General features: G+C 32.1%; 1 protein-coding gene across 9 annotated transcripts in view; it reads right to left on the bottom strand.

The window, feature by feature from the left end:
* Nucleotides 1–1778: 1778 nt before the first annotated feature.
* The window catches only part of LOC139527672 (uncharacterized), a 56767-nt gene continuing 39855 nt past the window's right edge, over nt 1779–18690 (bottom strand). For all 9 annotated transcript variants that reach the window (XM_071323253.1, XM_071323248.1, XM_071323250.1 and 6 more), the window contains exons 4-9: nt 17992–18033; nt 16439–16494; nt 13858–13936; nt 10245–10373; nt 9906–9983; nt 1779–1930 (exon numbers count right to left, since the gene is read on the bottom strand). In XM_071323253.1, the coding sequence (XP_071179354.1) occupies nt 1808–1930; nt 9906–9983; nt 10245–10373; nt 13858–13936; nt 16439–16494; nt 17992–18033 (507 nt within the window). In that variant the 3' untranslated portion in view covers nt 1779–1807. The remainder of the gene's footprint in view (nt 1931–9905; nt 9984–10244; nt 10374–13857; nt 13937–16438; nt 16495–17991; nt 18034–18690) is intronic.

Genomic DNA, 18690 nt, shown 5'->3' with positions numbered 1-18690 from the left:
TGTTCATCAAACACAACAAAATACATGACAGACAAGCAAATACTTCTAATTTGAATGCATATACCTTATATAGTTTAGCCGTTGTATATTGTAGCTAAGACAACAAAATTTTTTTTACCAATGGCATATTATAGCTAAGACACCAGATAATAATTTAGCTATGGTAATTTGATACTAACACTTTAAAAAAAATAGTTTTTCATTGCATATTGTTGCTAAGACGCCACATAATATATAAGATTCCTTTGTTTTTCTCTTATATTTGATGTGTTTACCTCGGTTTTAGTTTGTAACCCGGATTTGTTATCTGTCAATAGATTTATGACTTTTGAACAACTGTATACTACTGTTGCCTTTATTTATTCATGAAATGATAAGGTTTCAGACAGGCATTAACCGCTGATTGTACACACATATATTAGTTTAACTTTAGAACAGAAGTTATATGCATACAGGATAAGAATTCAGGTGATTATAACAGTTGAAAACAGAGTCTTAATAAGAGTTCACAATAACACAACAATAAAAATCGAAAAGAAAATCCTTAAAGAAAGCTGAAAGTTACATAAGCTGCTTTACACTATTGAATTAGTTTCTTTATTTTTGAAAATAATTAATGAGTAAAAACTAAAACCAAAAGTCATCAAACAAATGTAGCATGTTTTATACCTAGGGCAAACAGATGACATGAGTTTATTGCATCTGAAGAATTCCTTCGCGTTCTCAATTCTCTCGTTATCACTTCATTCGTTTTCTCTTTTGCGATTTCATTTAAATTCCGAAACATGTTAAGACAACACTGTTTATATCATGAAAAAAAATGTTCTATCATATATGTCATCGATATCTTAAATAACATGAGCCATTGGCCACGATAAACAGTCATCCTTCTTTATCTTGCATCAATAACTTTAAAAACCATTTACTCCCAACCCAAGTATATTGTGACTTTTGTTTTACCAAATAATTGTGACTGGTATATACGCAAGCTATGCCAGGTAAGCTGCCATAGTTATGTATTGTTTGTTGCCTAGAACTTTGTCGACGCATACACAGTTCACTGTTGAAATGATGGATTCCGTGGTGAAATCCAATACAGTAAACACGATGTCAACCTAGTGTTTGAACTGAATTATATAATTTTGTAATTTTCATGAAAGTATCTCAGAGCTTAAATTAGTATTGTGCTTCAATTACCAGCCATTATATAAAAGTAAGGAGATTTGGTATGATTGCCAATGGTGCAGTTTTCAAGCAGAAATCAAATGACATGGATATAAGCAATTAATGATCACCGTACGGTCTTTTACATTGTCCACCATCTTAGTTACAGATGTAAGGAACATTAAACTGACTTGACAGAACAGATGAATATAAATGAAAAAGCATAACAATAAACTCATCATAGATACCAGGAATAAAATTTAGTATCTACGCCAGACGCACGTTTCGTCTACAAACGACTCATCAGTGACGCTCGAATCAAAAATGTTATAAAAGGCCAAATAAAAATACGAAGTTGAAGAGATTTGAGGACCAATATTCCTAAAAGTTTTGCCAAATACAGCTAAGGTAATCTATTCCTAAGGTAGAAAAGCATTAGTTTTTCCAAAATGCAAAGTTTTGTTAACAGTTAATTTATAATTATAAACATATCAATGATAACTCAAGTCAACACAGAAGTGCTGACTAGTGGGCTGGTGATACAATAAAGTGCCTTACATTTATGTCATTCACAAATAAGGGAAACATAGACAAAAGAATAAAGAACGATCTAGGAATGTCCTCAAACTTTTTAATAAGTTAATCAGCAAAACTCTATCCCGAATATCTGGTTTAAGTCTGCAATATAACTGTCCAAACTTTTCCGATATCCAAACGTGTACTGCCCTTCTTTGTTAGTACTTTCAGGTCCTTTGTTATACCTTTTCTGTAAAAGATAAAATACGTGTTAAAAAAAAGAATATCTGCAGTTCGTGTATTACTCGCAAGTTATAGGTCATTGTATGAAAAAAAAAAGAAAATAACAAAAAAATCGAATTCCAAGTTTCATAACGGAAAGACCGTAATCAAACGAATGGAAATCAACTGACACATTCTTGACTGTTATTTCAGTCCTCTGTAATGTTTTAATGATATCTGCCGTGTTTATTTGATACCAAACGTTTTTAACCTAGAAAAAATGAACATGTTCCTTTTTATAACATAGACATATCAACATTACTGTTCGCCTTTGATGTAAATTATATGGAACATATTTGTTTTCTTATCAACACCAATAACAATGAACCTATAAACCTTGTGTGAAAACACTAGTTTCTTACCTGCTGCGGAACTAGTTGGACTATTGTAATACACTAGAGGAACCAATGCGCTACATTAAATTCTTTGGCAACAACAGAAGCCATCTTTAACACAGGAAGTAGGATTGTGACTTAGTTTTATCAAGATCAAATCGGTGAACCTTCTAATGAAAATGTTCTCGATGCTTAAGGATAATAAATCACAAGCATTAGCCTCTCAAAAATGGCTAGTCGACTCTAAGCTGATGAAAATGGAAAGTGCTCTCGCTTTGTAGATTAATTCATTTAAAAGAATAGCCACGTGCATCAATCAACAAATTTTACCACACACGTGAGGTCACACGTTATGTAGTATAGTATATATCTTTAACGTTGTTGTTTACGAAACTCCAGAAGATTCGACTATTTATAGATAAAAGTTACCTCAGTCCTGTGTACCAATATCATGAATATGCATGATTAATGACCAGGCAAAATCTAATTGCTAAAATAGAGAGGACAAATCCGATACTCTACGGGATTGGAGGACATTTGCTAGGTTTGGATTGTCCTAACCAATCAATAAACTTTGATTATTCACGTCTCGTAATATCTTCCAATCAGGTAGCAAGAAAAATTCACGCACTGACTGTCCATCGTTCAATTCTTAATATCGACTCCTAGGAGTCGATAATAATTGAAGATTTTTATTACTGTATCATTTAGTAAATGTTGTATTGCTCACCATTTTGGCTGTGTACATTATCTCTTTCTATCTGTTATATAATTTTCGAATGACATTGATTACAAAAAGAACCCGTTTAAAATTGATAAATAATTATTTTAAGGACAATAACGTCTATAGGAAGTCGAGCTACTAATTCAAGTTTGGTCTCCTAATTGTATACTTATTATACTCATTGCTGTTTGTTTTTGTTGTTCACAGTTCCTTTTTTTAAATTATAGTTTTCAGGATGATAGTCAACTTCGCAAAACTTGGGCAGTGTTCGCACCAAACGCCATGTACAGTAAACATGTTTACAATTAGTTTAATGTAATGTACACTGATTTCACATTAAATTTGTTCACATCTATACACCTTCTTTAATTACCTGTACATAAGATTTGTTCACACTTTTAAACTTTATGTCATTTAAATGTTCATACGTAGAACTGATGCAATTTTTTCAGACAACTTTTCTAGCAGTTAAGGAACGACCATTTGACTTTAAAAAAAAGAGGGGGAATGTATGTTTTCTTAAAAAATATTCTAACCCCCAATTTGATTACAAAAATATTCTCGTCCTACAGATGGGAAAAAAATATTCTGAATCCAGAGTTTCTCCATTCATTATAGTGAAAAACTAGAGGCTCTCAAGAGCCTGTGTCGCTCACCTTGGTCTATGTGCATATTAACAATAAACACAGATAAATTCATGACAAAATTGAGTTTTGGTGATGGTGATGTGCTTGTAGATCTTTCTTTACTGAATATTCTTGTTGCTACGGTTATCTCTATCTATAATGAACTTGGCCCAGTAATTACAGTGGAAAATATTTCCTAAAAATTTACAAAAATTAACAAAAATTTATGAGAATTGTTAACAATTGACTATAAAGAGCAATAACTCCTTAAGGGGTCAATTGACAATTTTGGTCTTGTTGACTTACTTGTAGATCTTATTTTGCTGAACATTATTTCTGTTTACAGTTTATCTCTATCTATAATAACATTCAAGATAATAACCAAAATCTGCAAAATTTCCATAAAATTACTAATTCGGGGGCAGCAACCCAACAACAGGTTGTCCGATTTGTCTGAAAATTTCAGGGCAGATAGATCTTGACCTGATAATTAATTTTATCCCTTGTCAGATTTGCTCTAAATGCTTTTGTTTTTTAGTTATAAGCCAAAAACTGCATTTTACCCCTATGTTCTATTTTTAGCCATGGCAGCCATCTTGGTTATTTGGCGGGGTTACGCCACACATTTTTAAAACTAAATACCCCAATGATGATTGTGGCCAAGTTTGGTTAACTTTGGCCCAGTAGTTTCAGAGGAGAAGATTTTTGTAAACGACGGACGACGACGACGGACGCCGGACGCCAAGTGATGGGAAAAGATCACTTGGCCCTTTGGGCCAGGTGAGCTAAAAATGATTGCTAGCATAAAATCAAAGAGCTGATAGCTCTGAGGTGGAAAAAGGTGAATAAAAGGTAACTTGAATTACCATAAAAGCAGCCCCACTAACTCAGCCTGCTTTGTTCCATTATTGTTATGACGTATTTTTTTTCTTCTTCAAACAAGAATGTGTCATGGATTTCCCATCCGTACAATCATTTTCTATGTTCAATGGACTGTGGAAATTAAGTAAAATCTTTAATTTGGCAGAAAAATTAGAAAGATAATATCATAAGGAACACATGTGTACTTAGTTTCAAGTTGATTGGATTTCAACTTCATCAAAAACTACCTCGACCATAAACTTTAACCTGAAGCAGGATGGACGGACAGACCAGAAAACATAATGCCCATAAATGGGGCATAAAAATAGTAAGACTTGTTACATAGCCCCAACTTTTGAAAGTTCCCATGGTTTGTTTTTATTTTTTGGTATGCGACAACAATTTTAAAGGGTACACTTTTAAGCGAAGTATTTAGTACGATCTGGATTGTCTAGAAAAAGTGTTATATATTATATATGTTGGCATGACGCGGGTTATGTTCTTCTCATATATGTTATGATGGTATGATAGTAAACCCCTAACGGGAAGGATTGTGCCTGATGTTCATAAGATGAAATCATAATCTTTCAGTCAGTTTAATTGAAGTCTTGAGCTGGCATGTCAGTTAACTGCTAGTAGTCTGTTGTTATTTATGTATTATTGTCATTTTGTTTATTTTCTTTGGTTACATCTTCTGACATCAGACTCGGACTTCTCTTGAACTGAATTTTAATGTGCGTATTGTTATGCGTTTACTTTTCTACATTGGCTAGAGGTATAGGGGGAGGGTTGAGATATCACAAACATGTTTAACCCCGCCGCATGTTTGCGCCTGTCCCAAGTCAGGAGCCTCTGGCCTTTGTTAGTCTTGTATTATTTTAATTTTAGTTTCTTGTGTACAATTTGGAAATTAGTATGGCGTTCATTATCACTGAACTAGTATATATTTGTTTAGGGGCCAGTTGAAGGAAGCCTCCGGGTGCGGGAATTTCTCGCTACATTGAAGACCTGTTGGTGACCTTCTGCTGTTGCTTTTTTCTATGGTCGGTTGTTGTCTCTTTGGCACATTCCCCATTTCCATTCTCAATTTTATGATGAACTTACATGCCTTTCTCTTAAGTCTGTTTGCATGATTCTAGTTATTAAATCGGTAGAAAAGATGAACATGTAGCGAGCAGACGAGGGTTTATTTTCTTGTGTAAGAATATTAGATGCTTGTTGAAATTTCCAATTTTGAATTATGCACAAAGATTAACCTTTAACAGGTTTTGGAACAACACTCCAAATGAGGGGTAACCCTCATTGGAAGAACAATATAACCCACTGTAAAAAATGAGCACCTTTCTATTCATATTATTTGATGAAACTTTTCCCCAAGAACTATACATCTATCAAGTTTTAAATGGTCAAAACATGTCAAAAGAATGTTGTGATGTTTCTACACTTATATCTTCTTTATTAATTTGACCCCTCATTTACAAAATTTGTACCAAATATAATGAATTTTATCACTTTTGAGTTAAAAATCTTAAAAATTTTCTATCTTTTTTTATCAACAGTAAAATGACACCTTGTTTTAGGGACAGTCCCTCATTTAAGGGACAGCATTCATAATGGGGGAAGGGGGGTGTCCCAACCTGTTTGTTGGTCTTTTTGAAAAAAAAGTAGTACATTGTCCTTTAAATGATTTAATTGAATACAAAAATAAAATATGTTACAACAAGTATTATATCAATAAATTAGTGAAAAAAAACCTTTTTATTTTCATTATCATTGAATTTTGTCAATCAGCCATGTTTTTATCCTTAAGCTGTGTAAGAACCTGCTTGCAGATGAAAATTCACATGCCATGTTCACCATTTTCACTGACTAGATGAAAATAACACAAGTTCAAAATCTAGCATGTAAGAATAATCTTCAGAGAAAACGTTTTTGATTGGCTTATTAATTGATCATGAGAACACAGAATTTAATTGGCTGAACACCTTGGGAACAAAATAAGAAAAAGATGACTTTCACTACATAGGATTTAAGAGGTTTTTTTAACGATACCCTTAATATTATTATTTTTTAATAAATGCAAGGACGTATTATAAAACGTCCTTATTTAGAGCAAAGAGAATGAACACAGGGCGAACGTACTGTACGGGCGAAAAAACTCAGGACAAAAAGACCAAGGGTGAACATTTAAACAGAGCGAGTTGTCCCGATACCAAATTAACGCATGCGTACTACAAATATCTACATTAAAACATCCTGTTACAAGTAAACAAATAACGATTATGAAGATGAGATGAAATCTAATAATTTACATAAATAAAAGGGTACATATTAAGAATAGTGATTGTTTTGCAACCCTAATTAACAAATTAAATGATGCAGATGCTTAATATATAACATTCTTACACCGATTTTCAATCATGTGTACAAATCGGACACAGCATTCAATCATGTGTACAAATCGGTGTCAGGAATCAGAAGTTGTTATGAAATTGTAATACACAGAAACGAATGCGGCATACGGAGGCTCAATGATTTTAAAGTCGGCACCATAGGCCTTCAGAAGACTTGAAGTCTTCTGCCACCAAAAACTGAATAAAACGGCGTTAGCGAAAAAAATTCTGACTCGGAAAAAAATATATACACCGCACCTTTTTTTAACTTTAGTGGTTGCTCCTTTATGGAAGCAATTGTGATGATTTGCAGTAGTTTAAAGATACCAAAGATGTCTCGATTTTGCATTAGAAAAAGTAGGCTGAAGCAGCGTGCTTACAGACGAAGATAAAGGATTGAGATGTTAAGGATCACTACATCTCTATCTTTTCTGTTTGGTTCGAATGGTATTGCTTCTCTAAGTAGTATTTAGCAAAGGGAGGGGGTAATGTTTTATTTTATTATTTCTATTGTATTTAATGGATATGAGATACAAGACAAACACTACAATTTACTTCACACTTTTTTAAGTATTACATTTATGAGTAAATCGATGTTTGAGTAAAGACCGGTGGCAAATATTTCCATGTACATCCAGTTGATTCGGAAAGACCTTTTCATATGAATTATGTGTTCGGCAATGATGATGTTCTGAGTCTTGATAAGGAGTTAATAAAGCTACCTGAAGTTTTTTTTATAACAAATTAATATGTCAAGTTTAGACAAATATTTCTGTAAAGAACTTTATTAATAATTGTTGTTAACATCAATTTTATTCAGAAATTGTTTCTTGCTTTAATATCAATGGTAAAATTAATGTTCTAAATGCCTTTAGTGTACACTTAACTTACACAAGGACTACATTGACTATCGACTGCATGTAGACAAAACTACATGTAAACATTGAGTTTTATCAATGGGAACGTAATTGTGTTCAGTTTACGTGTGAGTTACACTAACACAACACCGAGTTTAGGTCAATGGGGACACGGCCATAGGCACTGTAAAAATGATCATAAAAGGACAATAACGGCTTCGATAAGTTATTAATCAAGTATATTTATTTATAGATCTTGCTTTACTAATATTTCTCTATTTCTATATAGTTTTAAAATAATTGTGATAAAATACAAAAAATCGGTGAAAATTATTGCTTTTAAAGAAAATTACTCTTTGCGCAGTCATTCCTAAATTTCGGTCACGTTTGCTTGTTTGCAAATCTTATTTTGATAAACATATTTCCTGCTTATATTTTCTCTTTATCTTCCATAGTTTTCTATCTGCACACCAGACATGGGGCGAATTACATTACAATGCATTATATCACAATTACCTTTGCAAAGTAATGCATTGAATTACTCATTAAATTTGTAAATTCAAAAAATTCAAACATTTTGAAAAACAACATGAAGTCATAAAAGATTCTAGCCTATGCAATAACTGTTCTGTATTCATATCAAATATAAATATCAAGTGAAACCTTATTCAATACACCTTTTACATTTAAACATAATTAGGGTTTCAATGTTCTGTGTTTTCACTTAAAAGTAAGTACAGAGATGAAGTTTAATATTTATTTTAACTGATGTTAACTTCACTTTCATAAATATGGCGTATACAAATACATTTGTTTTATCAATTTCATTCAAAAATATTTACTGAGTACTCCTTTCCTGATTGAATATTAAACAAAGAGCTTAATTTATGGACAAGTGTAAAAATGGTGAAAAGATTGACTGTAAAACAAAATAGTTAGTGTGTTATGACACTGGTCAGTTTTCTGTTATTAAATCATGACAAGGTATTCATTGATGTTTTGACAACAATAAAACACTTTTACAGTAATGTTTTTCAAATCAAAATATCAAATATCTAAATGATTATGTTCTTAATTAATCCAGAAACCTTAAATTCTACTTGCGCTAAATCTCCAACAATCTGTGAAGGATATATAGTATGTCAATGAGTAATACCATGTAATTCAATGTAATGCATGCAATTACACAATTTTTTTCTCAGGTAATGCATTAAATTACAAATTCATGTAATGCAAAAATTGATGCAATACACATTACATGCAATTGATTGGGAAAATGTAATGCATTACCATGCATTACAATTACAAATTTGCAGTACCCCACACACATTTTTTTTAAATGAAAGAAATAAAAACGTTATATTAAGCATCCCAATAAGTTGAACATGTCCAATTTGCAAGGACCGCGCACCTGACGTACACAAATTTAATCCTCGTATCTATGATGAGTTGAATTATAATGACACATTTACATCTTTTGTTTCAATATTATCTAACATAACAAATTAAGACGGCAAATCAATAAGACCAGATAACTTACGAATAAACTAAAATACTAGTAGGCCAGTGTTTTACAATATGTCAAACTCGTAAAATCATCGTTTGTATTCTTGTAGACATTGAAAGCGCTAAAGCTTACACTAAGTTCCCGTTGATAGCATCAGCTCAGTAGTCAGTACTTCTGTACCGACCTAAATTGTCACAATTAACTCTCTAAATTTTATTAATTTTGAAATGATCAAGAAGCTAGTTTCAATCCCTTTAGTTAAAGTTGACGTTAGATGGATTTTACTATTTTTAAGGTCCTGTTTTGTGACATCGCTCCTCAACTGCTTGTGTTCTTAAACATGTAGATCCTTGGTTTTTAAATAATCGGCTTTAAGCGTTGCTGATGAAGGTAAATCCAGATAAACTTTTCAGAAGCATGCATTTAAAAAGTGATGTTTCCATTTTTTACACCAATGAAATAATAAGGATATTATCCAGCACCGCTCGAGTATAGCTATCTTATGGTATAAATCAAGAACAATCAACCTTTTATTTAAACATTTTTATCAATTTAAGACTAAATTTTGTCAATATGAAAAACAATGCTTAATATAGAGACATAGAACACGATAAAATATGCTGTTATGGATTTACTTTACCTTAGAAAATTTTACAATCTGTTTAACATCTACAGCATTCATTTGTAGAACACTCCTCCATGCAACGACAGCAATTGGCTAAAGAAATGGAAAAATAACAAAATAAGGCTAAGAGGTGCCATTGGTTTATAATTTTATAATTTTGAGCAATACATTTCATATGTGTGAAACTTGAATCAAATTAACTGTTATCATGTAGCGATTGGGATCATCAATTTTAAACTTGCAAATGTGAGTTTATTTAGCACAGTTTGCTATACAAATTGAAAATTACGAGTTTAACTTCTGATCAAATTTTATTGGAATATGTTTTCAAAATATGTAAAACTTTACACTTACCATGTCTCTAGGTAAGGAATAAGGCGTCATTACATACTTCTTGACTTTGGCTTTCTTCACTGCTTTTCTCAGTAGTTTAATTTGACTACTCTCTAGGCATGGATTATACAAGAAAATTATACCTCCGTGCTGAAATAAATCAAACATATATAACATATTATTTAAACATTGAGGTCAAATATAAGCGTAAGAAAATCAGTTACATATATTACATACATTGATATACAAATAGCAGAATGAACTAATATTAAGTTCCATATATATATATATTTTTAAAGGAAAAACAAATCCATGAATACCAAAGGAACAAAGCCGTTAGCGCTACATTTCATCTAGATAGCGTCTGAAACTACAGACTAGTGTATCGTATTCAACAATAAAAATAAACCGCATTGTAAGTTATACAAGTATTGGAAAAACACAATGAAACAAACACGACATAATTTAATGTTATAATACTGACTAGTGACTAGGAGTAGCATTATCACACATCAATGTCTTTATGCATCTTCAACAATGGATAATCTCCAACAGTATAAAAAGGAGAAGACTTCATGACAAAATCTCTTTTGTCTATTTTATTTTGCTGAATATTTTTACAGGTTAAGATTTTTCTCTTCATTCTGAAGTTTTCCACAAATACCGAACTTCAAGGAAACATTTAGTTTTCTAGTTTTTCTCGTTTTCTAGACAAAAATCGTATTTTCACCCCTATGTTCTATATGTCATGTCTACAGTGTAAGTTAGTAATCGGGGTAATGAGACACATTTATTAATTTAGATACTCCAATAATGATGATGATTAAGTTTGGTTAATTTTGTCTCTGTAGTTTCAGATGAGAAGATTTTTGAAAAATGGAACAGACGTTGACAGATGACAACGGACCCACTGATGAACCATAACCACTTGAGCACTTGACCGACAGTGTTTTCGAATTATACTTAAACATGTTTGTTCCTGCTTAATCATATTCAATGGTGTGACAAAATAACATTAATATGGAATATGAAAATCATTAATACCGGACTTAACTCTTACCGATCGAAAAAAAAGAGAGACAAAAACCCTATACAGATCTTCGATTCCTGAGTTACTGAAAGATAGTCCAAGTCCTATTTTTAAAGAGTAGTTATGAATGTTTTTCAATTTATGTATCAATCGGTAGAACTCCCATAAATTAATTAGAAAGAAATCATACAGAATCGAGGAAAGAATGACCTTGCGCTTACGCTATCATGAAAAAAATATCAAGTATACATGTCATAGATATTCTTTGGAACGTATGACCTTGTGTATTGGTAAAATATGTATTTCAAATTTAGATCGATTTAGAAAAAATAAATCCGGGTTATAAGCTTAGACCGAGGGAAACGCATCACGTATATGAGGAAAACGAAGGAACACTGAAGTGCAACTACAAACCAACATACATAAAAACGAACTACTTGATAACAATTGCCATATTTATGACTGGGTACAGGACAGTATAATCGACAAAAAAAAATTAAATCGTGGATAGTTGGTCGAAAACCTTAACCGTTAATTAACGTTCGGGTTTTCATGGAGCAAAGTTCTTTTGAGGCTAATTCTATAGTTTCCATGCGTTCTCACTTATTATTTCAACATTTTATTCGCAGTTGTTAAATGATTTGGTGTGTAAAAATTTCTTTTACAGTCGGTTTTTATTATCTTCAGTTATCATTTTACTTTTTCCATCACGGTTTTCTTTTAGGTGGACAAGACTAATAAGAAAGCAATATGAGTACGAGAAGACACGAGAAGTTCATTTGTTTTTTTTGAACGATCGTATGACTTTCAGTAAGTAAAGTTGATTAAAAAGGTAGATCCAATTTTCAGATATCTTTTATCTCAGATGTTCCTTTTCTATAAATAGTTTACTGTGGTCTAGAATTCCCCATATCACTTATCCGCGTGTCTATTTTCAAGTAACAACAATTTTAAGTAATATATAGCATCACGTATTAGATTGATAACAGACAATATCCAAAATAAATTGCAAATTTGATACTAAAAAAATCTATTAAAAGTAAATCCTTTTTATATGTGATATTATTAAATGATATGAGCAAATAAGCCTTAAGGATAAATCAGCATGTGCAATACTGAAAACGTTCCACTGTCGATATAAATCAAGATCTATTATTAACCAACTAAGTACAATATTGCCAAAAATAACTGTTTATTAAAAATTATATATTTTCTGTAATGGCCCTGTTTTTTTGTAATGGCCCTGTTTTTTCTGTTATGGCCCTGTTTTTCTGTAATGGCACGGTTTGTCTGTATAAAGCACAGTTAGGGTTTTTAATAAAGTTAATAAAATAAAGTTGTAAAGAGTATAATACTTTTTTGTATTTTATTTAATTTAGTAACCAGCAACCAACATTAAAGAACCATATATAGGGATCACTGTTCATCCTGTTTTTCAACACATAACGTCTGTCCACTTAATACCTTGGATATTTGGTATATTAACACATACACTTTTATTCAGTTGGTTAATAAATGTATTAAGAAATGGGTGAGTTAATATTATTAACTGGCTGTTTCTGTATTGGCACTGGAATATATTCAAGGTTTGCTTTCTCGTTTGCGTTGCCTCGGGCCATTACAGACTTCCTCAACCATTATTACAGACCTTGGACATATAACAGGGCCATTATAAAAACACCCATTCATTAATACTATAATATTGCTCTTCGGACAGGGCCAATACGGAAAACAACCAGGGCCAATACAGAGAAATGCGGGGGGAAAGCCGTAATGGCCCTAGGGCTAATACAGGACGTTCACCTCCGGTTTTCAATTTTCTTGCGCCATTACTCAATTTTGGAATTATCGATATGCATAAAATATTTGAATAATATTTTTTAAATGAAAATCATAAAATAAACAGATTAAATGATGTGTTTTGTAACGTCTTAAAAGTTTTGAAACGGAAAAAAAAACAGGGTCAATACAGAAAAAAGCGGGGAAAAGCCGTATTTGGCCCATGGTGGAGATGATTATACGCAGATATTTTTCTCAAGTCGTTTTGAAAAGAGGTACAAATCATCGAGGTTCGAAAATTAAAACAACATATATTCAACTTAAGGCTCTCCTGAGGTAGGTTGCAAACTCGATCTCTTATGTCTTGAATTGTTCAGAGAAGAAAGTCGGAAGATACCAAACGGATGTTCAAACTCATAAGTCGAAACACAGTGACAATACCATGGCGAAAAACAACTATTTACAAAACGCAACATAGATATCAAAAGACTAAGCAACACGAATCATAAGAAATAAAAAAACGGTCATGATATAAGAAACTCCGATAGGATACGCAGATATGGATCAATTGTATCGTAAATTCGGGGATAAATTCAAAATGCTGATGTCAAACTTAGTATTCAATGTAATGATAATTCGGACATGTATTTTATTATTTTAAAAAAGATATTCCATAACGGCCAACCAACGAATTTATAAGGGATTTCTTCAACAGAGATGCTATATGCACATTTTGTTTGTTCATGTTTTTTTAAATGAGCGTCCATATGTTATACTTTTGATTATTTATCCAACCATTGTATGATTCTGTAGATTTACACTCACCTCAGCGTTATGTAGCCATCTTTGAGGCGGACAATATGCATATTCACCATACTTTGCCCAAAGTGGACGGTGATCGCCACTGAAACAACGAAAGGCACAAAAATCGAATGAAAACAAGTATTACGAATTGTGTATATTTTTATCAACACGATTGCCCTTCATTAGTTATATATAAAGTTGATTTCTTTAATTTGTCGTTTTTACGTCATGCCGGTTTATTCATTTCACCTCGTTCTTTACGTAGTATAAGTAATATAGAAATCTTTTGAAATAAAGGAATGTACCCCTATTGTAAATAACTGTGTATTGTCGGTTTGAACCTTGATATTGGTATGATTGCCAATGAGACAACTGTTCACAAGAGACCAAAATGACACAGACATTAACAACTGTAGGTCACCGTACGGCCTTCAACAATGAGCAAAGCCCATACCGCATAGTCAGCTATTAAAGGCCCCGATAAGACAATGTAAAACAATTCAAACGAGAACACTGACGGCCTTATTTATATAAAACAAAATGAACGAAAAACAAATATGTAACACATAAACAAACGACAACCACTGAATTACAGGCTCATGACTTGGGACAGGCACATACTTAGATAAAATCGTTTTCTATGATATAATTATCGAGTTTTCAACATTTTTCTAAAATTTGTGTCCTGGTATCTATGTGGAGTTATATATTTACAACTTCTGGGTCGATGCCACTGCGGGTAGAGGTTTTCATGCCATCCCACATCCACCTCCAGGGTATCACCAGCAAAGTAGTCATCACTTTTATGTTAACATGAATTATTATTGATATTGATAATTATAATCAATTGTTTACAAAATTTTGATTTTTTACCCTAGGAGTATTTGGCAAAACGTTTCGGAATTTCGGGTCAGAAATGCACTTCCACTTCCTACTTTATTTGACCTTATTAATTTTTTTTATTCAAGTGTCGCCCATTAATCATTTATAGACGAAGCTCACGTTAGACGTATACAGTTTTAGTTATATGCTCATTTCTATAAATTCCCTGTTTAAAAGCGTATCAGTTATTTGAAATAATTAGGATTTTCTTATTCCGGGTATAGATTACCGTAGCCATACTTGGAACACCTTTTTGGAATTTTGGGTCCTCAATACTCTTCCACTTCATACATGTTTTGCTTTCTAACTATTTTGATCTGAGCGTCACTGACGAAATGCGCGTCTGGCGTATCAAATTATAAGCCTGGATTTTTAGAAGCGAGTAAAGTCGTATGTTAGTAATTTGTGAGTTGCCAACTGTGTCCTTTTATCGATTACTTAGAAGTACATATTGTATGAGTGTAGATTTAGAACACAGGTGATGCGTGCATAGCAAGCGTGCTCAAACTGTCAACGTTCTCCCTGAACTTTTGAGAGTTCTTGTGATTTCTACATTTTTCGTTGTTTTTTTTAAATCGGTTTTGATATTGAACATTGGTAAACTCACTAAAGAGATGATTTTTCATTTCCTATCGTTAATTATCCCTTTTAATACTAAACCCCTAACGGGAGGGATTGTGCCTGATATTCATATGATGACGATATAATCTTTCAATCAATCTAATTGAGGTCTGGAGCTGGCATGTCAGTAACTGATAGTAGTCTGTTGTTATTTATGTATTATTGTCAGTTTGTATATTTTCGTTTGTTACATCTTCTGACATCGGACTCGAAATTTTCTTTAACTGAGTTGTACTGTGCATAATGGTGTGCATTTGTTTTTTCCACATTGGCTATAGGTATAGAGGGAGAGTTGAAATCTCAAAAAACATGTTTAACCCCGCCGCATTTTTGCGCCTGTCCAAAGTCAGGAGCGTCTGGCCTTTGTTAGGATGATTTTTAAATTTAGTTTCTTTCTTGTGTATAAATCGGAGTTTAGAATGACGTCCATTATCACTGAACTAGTATACTTATTTGTTTGGGTGCAAGCTGAAGGACGCCTCTGGTTGCGGGAGTTTCTCGCTGCATTGAAGACCCATTTGTGGCCTTCTGCTGTTGTCTGCTCTATGTTCGGGATCTTGTCTCTTTGACATATTCCTCATTTCCATTTTCAATTTTATCTACTTATGATTAATTTTAAAGTGTATATATTACGCCTTTTTCTATTTAAAAAATTGTATCAACCCTTAACCAATATAAATCCTGGAGGAGAGCTGTTTGGATTAAATTGGTGTCTCGGATATAGAAAAAAATCATATGATATTATCTATCGTGTTGTATCTTGTTCAGATGTAAACTTCATTGAGTGTAAATAAAGTTTTATATTATGACAATAACACGATACTGATTCACAAAAAAAATAATTAAAAGTTTCTTAATTAATGATGGAATGAATTATAAAAAAGAAAATTTCTTTGTCGTAGAAGTCGTAATAAAACAGAAAACCATGTTCTTATAACGATAAAAGTGAATACGTAAAATAATTAAAACCAATAAATAATGTATTAAGATTACATTCAATGAAATTGCAAAAGATTCTATTACTCAGTCATGTAAATCAATGCAAAATAGACGATTAACCAACCTATGAAACCATACATCACAATATGAAACAACGTACCTGGATGGTATAGTTCGGTTGTAAACAATTTTTTTGTTCATGCACATATGCATCGCCTGCAAGATAAAACTGTTCCAATGATTACAGGAGAAGCCATATACTTTACTCAAGACGTTAAAACTTTGTAATAACGTTAAGTCAATTTGATTAAGCAATCCTATGATTTATTTCCATTTCATTTCATACAATTTTTTTATTTGTCCGTACACTTGCGTGCCGTTTTTAATTTTACTTGTCAGCTTCAATACTTACTAATTATTTTGCGTTTAACACCAATCTATATTAGGTCCTGTATTAATGAGCAAAATTTGGAAAAAATATGGGCAACATTGGATATCAAAATAAGTGGGTTTTTTCTTTATCTTTTTGCAACAATGTTCTTCACCCTTGTGGTTTTTGTTATGTCTTTCAACTTTAAATAAAGTATGTTAGGCATTCTACACCTAGTATATTTGAAGAGTTTTCTACACATTAAAGGAGTAGGTCCGGTACGGGCCGATTTTGGCCTCAAATTTCAGGTTCATCTATCTCACTTAAGTGTCTATTTCAATTGATCCAATTAGTTTATGTGAAAGATTTTAACTGATTTAGTCATTAAAAACGCTCAGATTTAAGCTAATATATGAAAAATCTATCAAATATGCCAAAAAACGTAATTTTTCAGATGTTTTTTGTCAAAATTGAAAGTGGCCGCATCCGTGTTCATCCTCAACCTTTATATACGTTATGTAATATCATCAAATACAACTTAGATTTCAATATTATGAATGAACACGAATGCGGCCACTTTCATTTATAACGGAAACCGTCTAAAATTTAACTCAAATGCTAAAATTGTGATGATTTCAGAAATTTAGCATGACTTAATGATGCTAGTCCCCGATATATATGCATTGTATTGTTAAAAACAGCAAATATTTATGTAGCAGAAGCATTCTACTTTCCAGTAAATAGCTAAAAGATTACATTTTCTTAATTTTGTAAAACTGCTATATTTTGGGGCCAAAAGGGGGTCTTACTGAACCTACTCCTTTCATTAAATTCAAAATTTCTAAATGTTTTAGATACCGGTATTGAACTCATACAACTTATTCAAAGTCAATCAGTCTACCCAAATGATATAATTTGTCCTATCCTAAGATGTATTAATTCAGCATGTTACATTTAAAATAACAATTCTATGAATTTTAAACCGCTAAACTTATCTCTTAAAGACTAAAAATGAATAATATATAAATTTACTTAGAAATTACTATTAAGAAAATAGTCAACTTATAGTAAAAACAAGAATTTCTTGTGAAGGGTTGTCTAATTGGCAATCCCACATAATCTTCTTTTTTTATATTAACTCATAAATAAGATCAAGTTTCTTTAAATAAACCATTCGCTAAAATTAAAATATGGAGCAGATACTTAAACTTTGACAGTCTATATAAGTTTTTATCAATGTTACACGTGCTTTATTGTTCATTTACTTTTTTTACTATTCATCAAACACATGTTAATCTTTTATTGAATTGTGGAACTAGGTGCACATAAAACTGTTAACTTACTCCATAGTCAGGTTGAGATAAATCCAATTTAACTGTATGCTTCTAAAATAAATAGAATGCTTTTATTTTCAAAATGATAAATAAAATATACTAGAAATAGTAGTAACATGTAACACATGATGCCACTGCTGGTGGACGTTTCGTCCCCAAGGGTATCACCAGCCCAGTAGTCAACATTTCGGTGTTGACATGAATATCAATCATGTGGTCATTTTTATAAATTTCCTGTTTACAAAACTTTGAATTTTTCGAAAAACTAAGGATTTTCTTATTCCAGGCATAGATTACCTTAGCCGTATTTGGCACAACTTTTTGGAATTTTGAATCCTCAATGCTCTTTAACTTTGTAATTGTTTGGCTTTATAAATATTTCGATTTGAGCGTCACTGATGAGTCTTATGTAGACAAAACGCGCGTATGGCGTACTTAATTATGAACCTGATACTTTTGATAACTATTTAAACCACTGGGTCGATGCCACTTCTGGTGGACGTTTCGTCCCCGAGGGTATCACCAGCCCAGTAGTCAACATTTCGGTGTTGACATGAATATCAATCATGTGGTCATTTTTATAAATTTTTTAATTTTGATTTTTTTTTTTTTTTTTTTTTTTTTATTAAACTAGTTTTACTGCATTTTTACTGTTAACAATTTACTCAATCTACAGCTTCAATTAAATATCCCTTAAATTAGTTATTG

This window comes from Mytilus edulis, chromosome 6 (genome assembly GCF_963676685.1).
Source record: "Mytilus edulis chromosome 6, xbMytEdul2.2, whole genome shotgun sequence".
Classification (NCBI taxonomy): domain Eukaryota; kingdom Metazoa; phylum Mollusca; class Bivalvia; order Mytilida; family Mytilidae; genus Mytilus; species Mytilus edulis.
The sequence above is the reverse complement of the archived record's forward strand: the minus strand, read 5'-3'. Positions and strand labels throughout refer to the sequence as shown.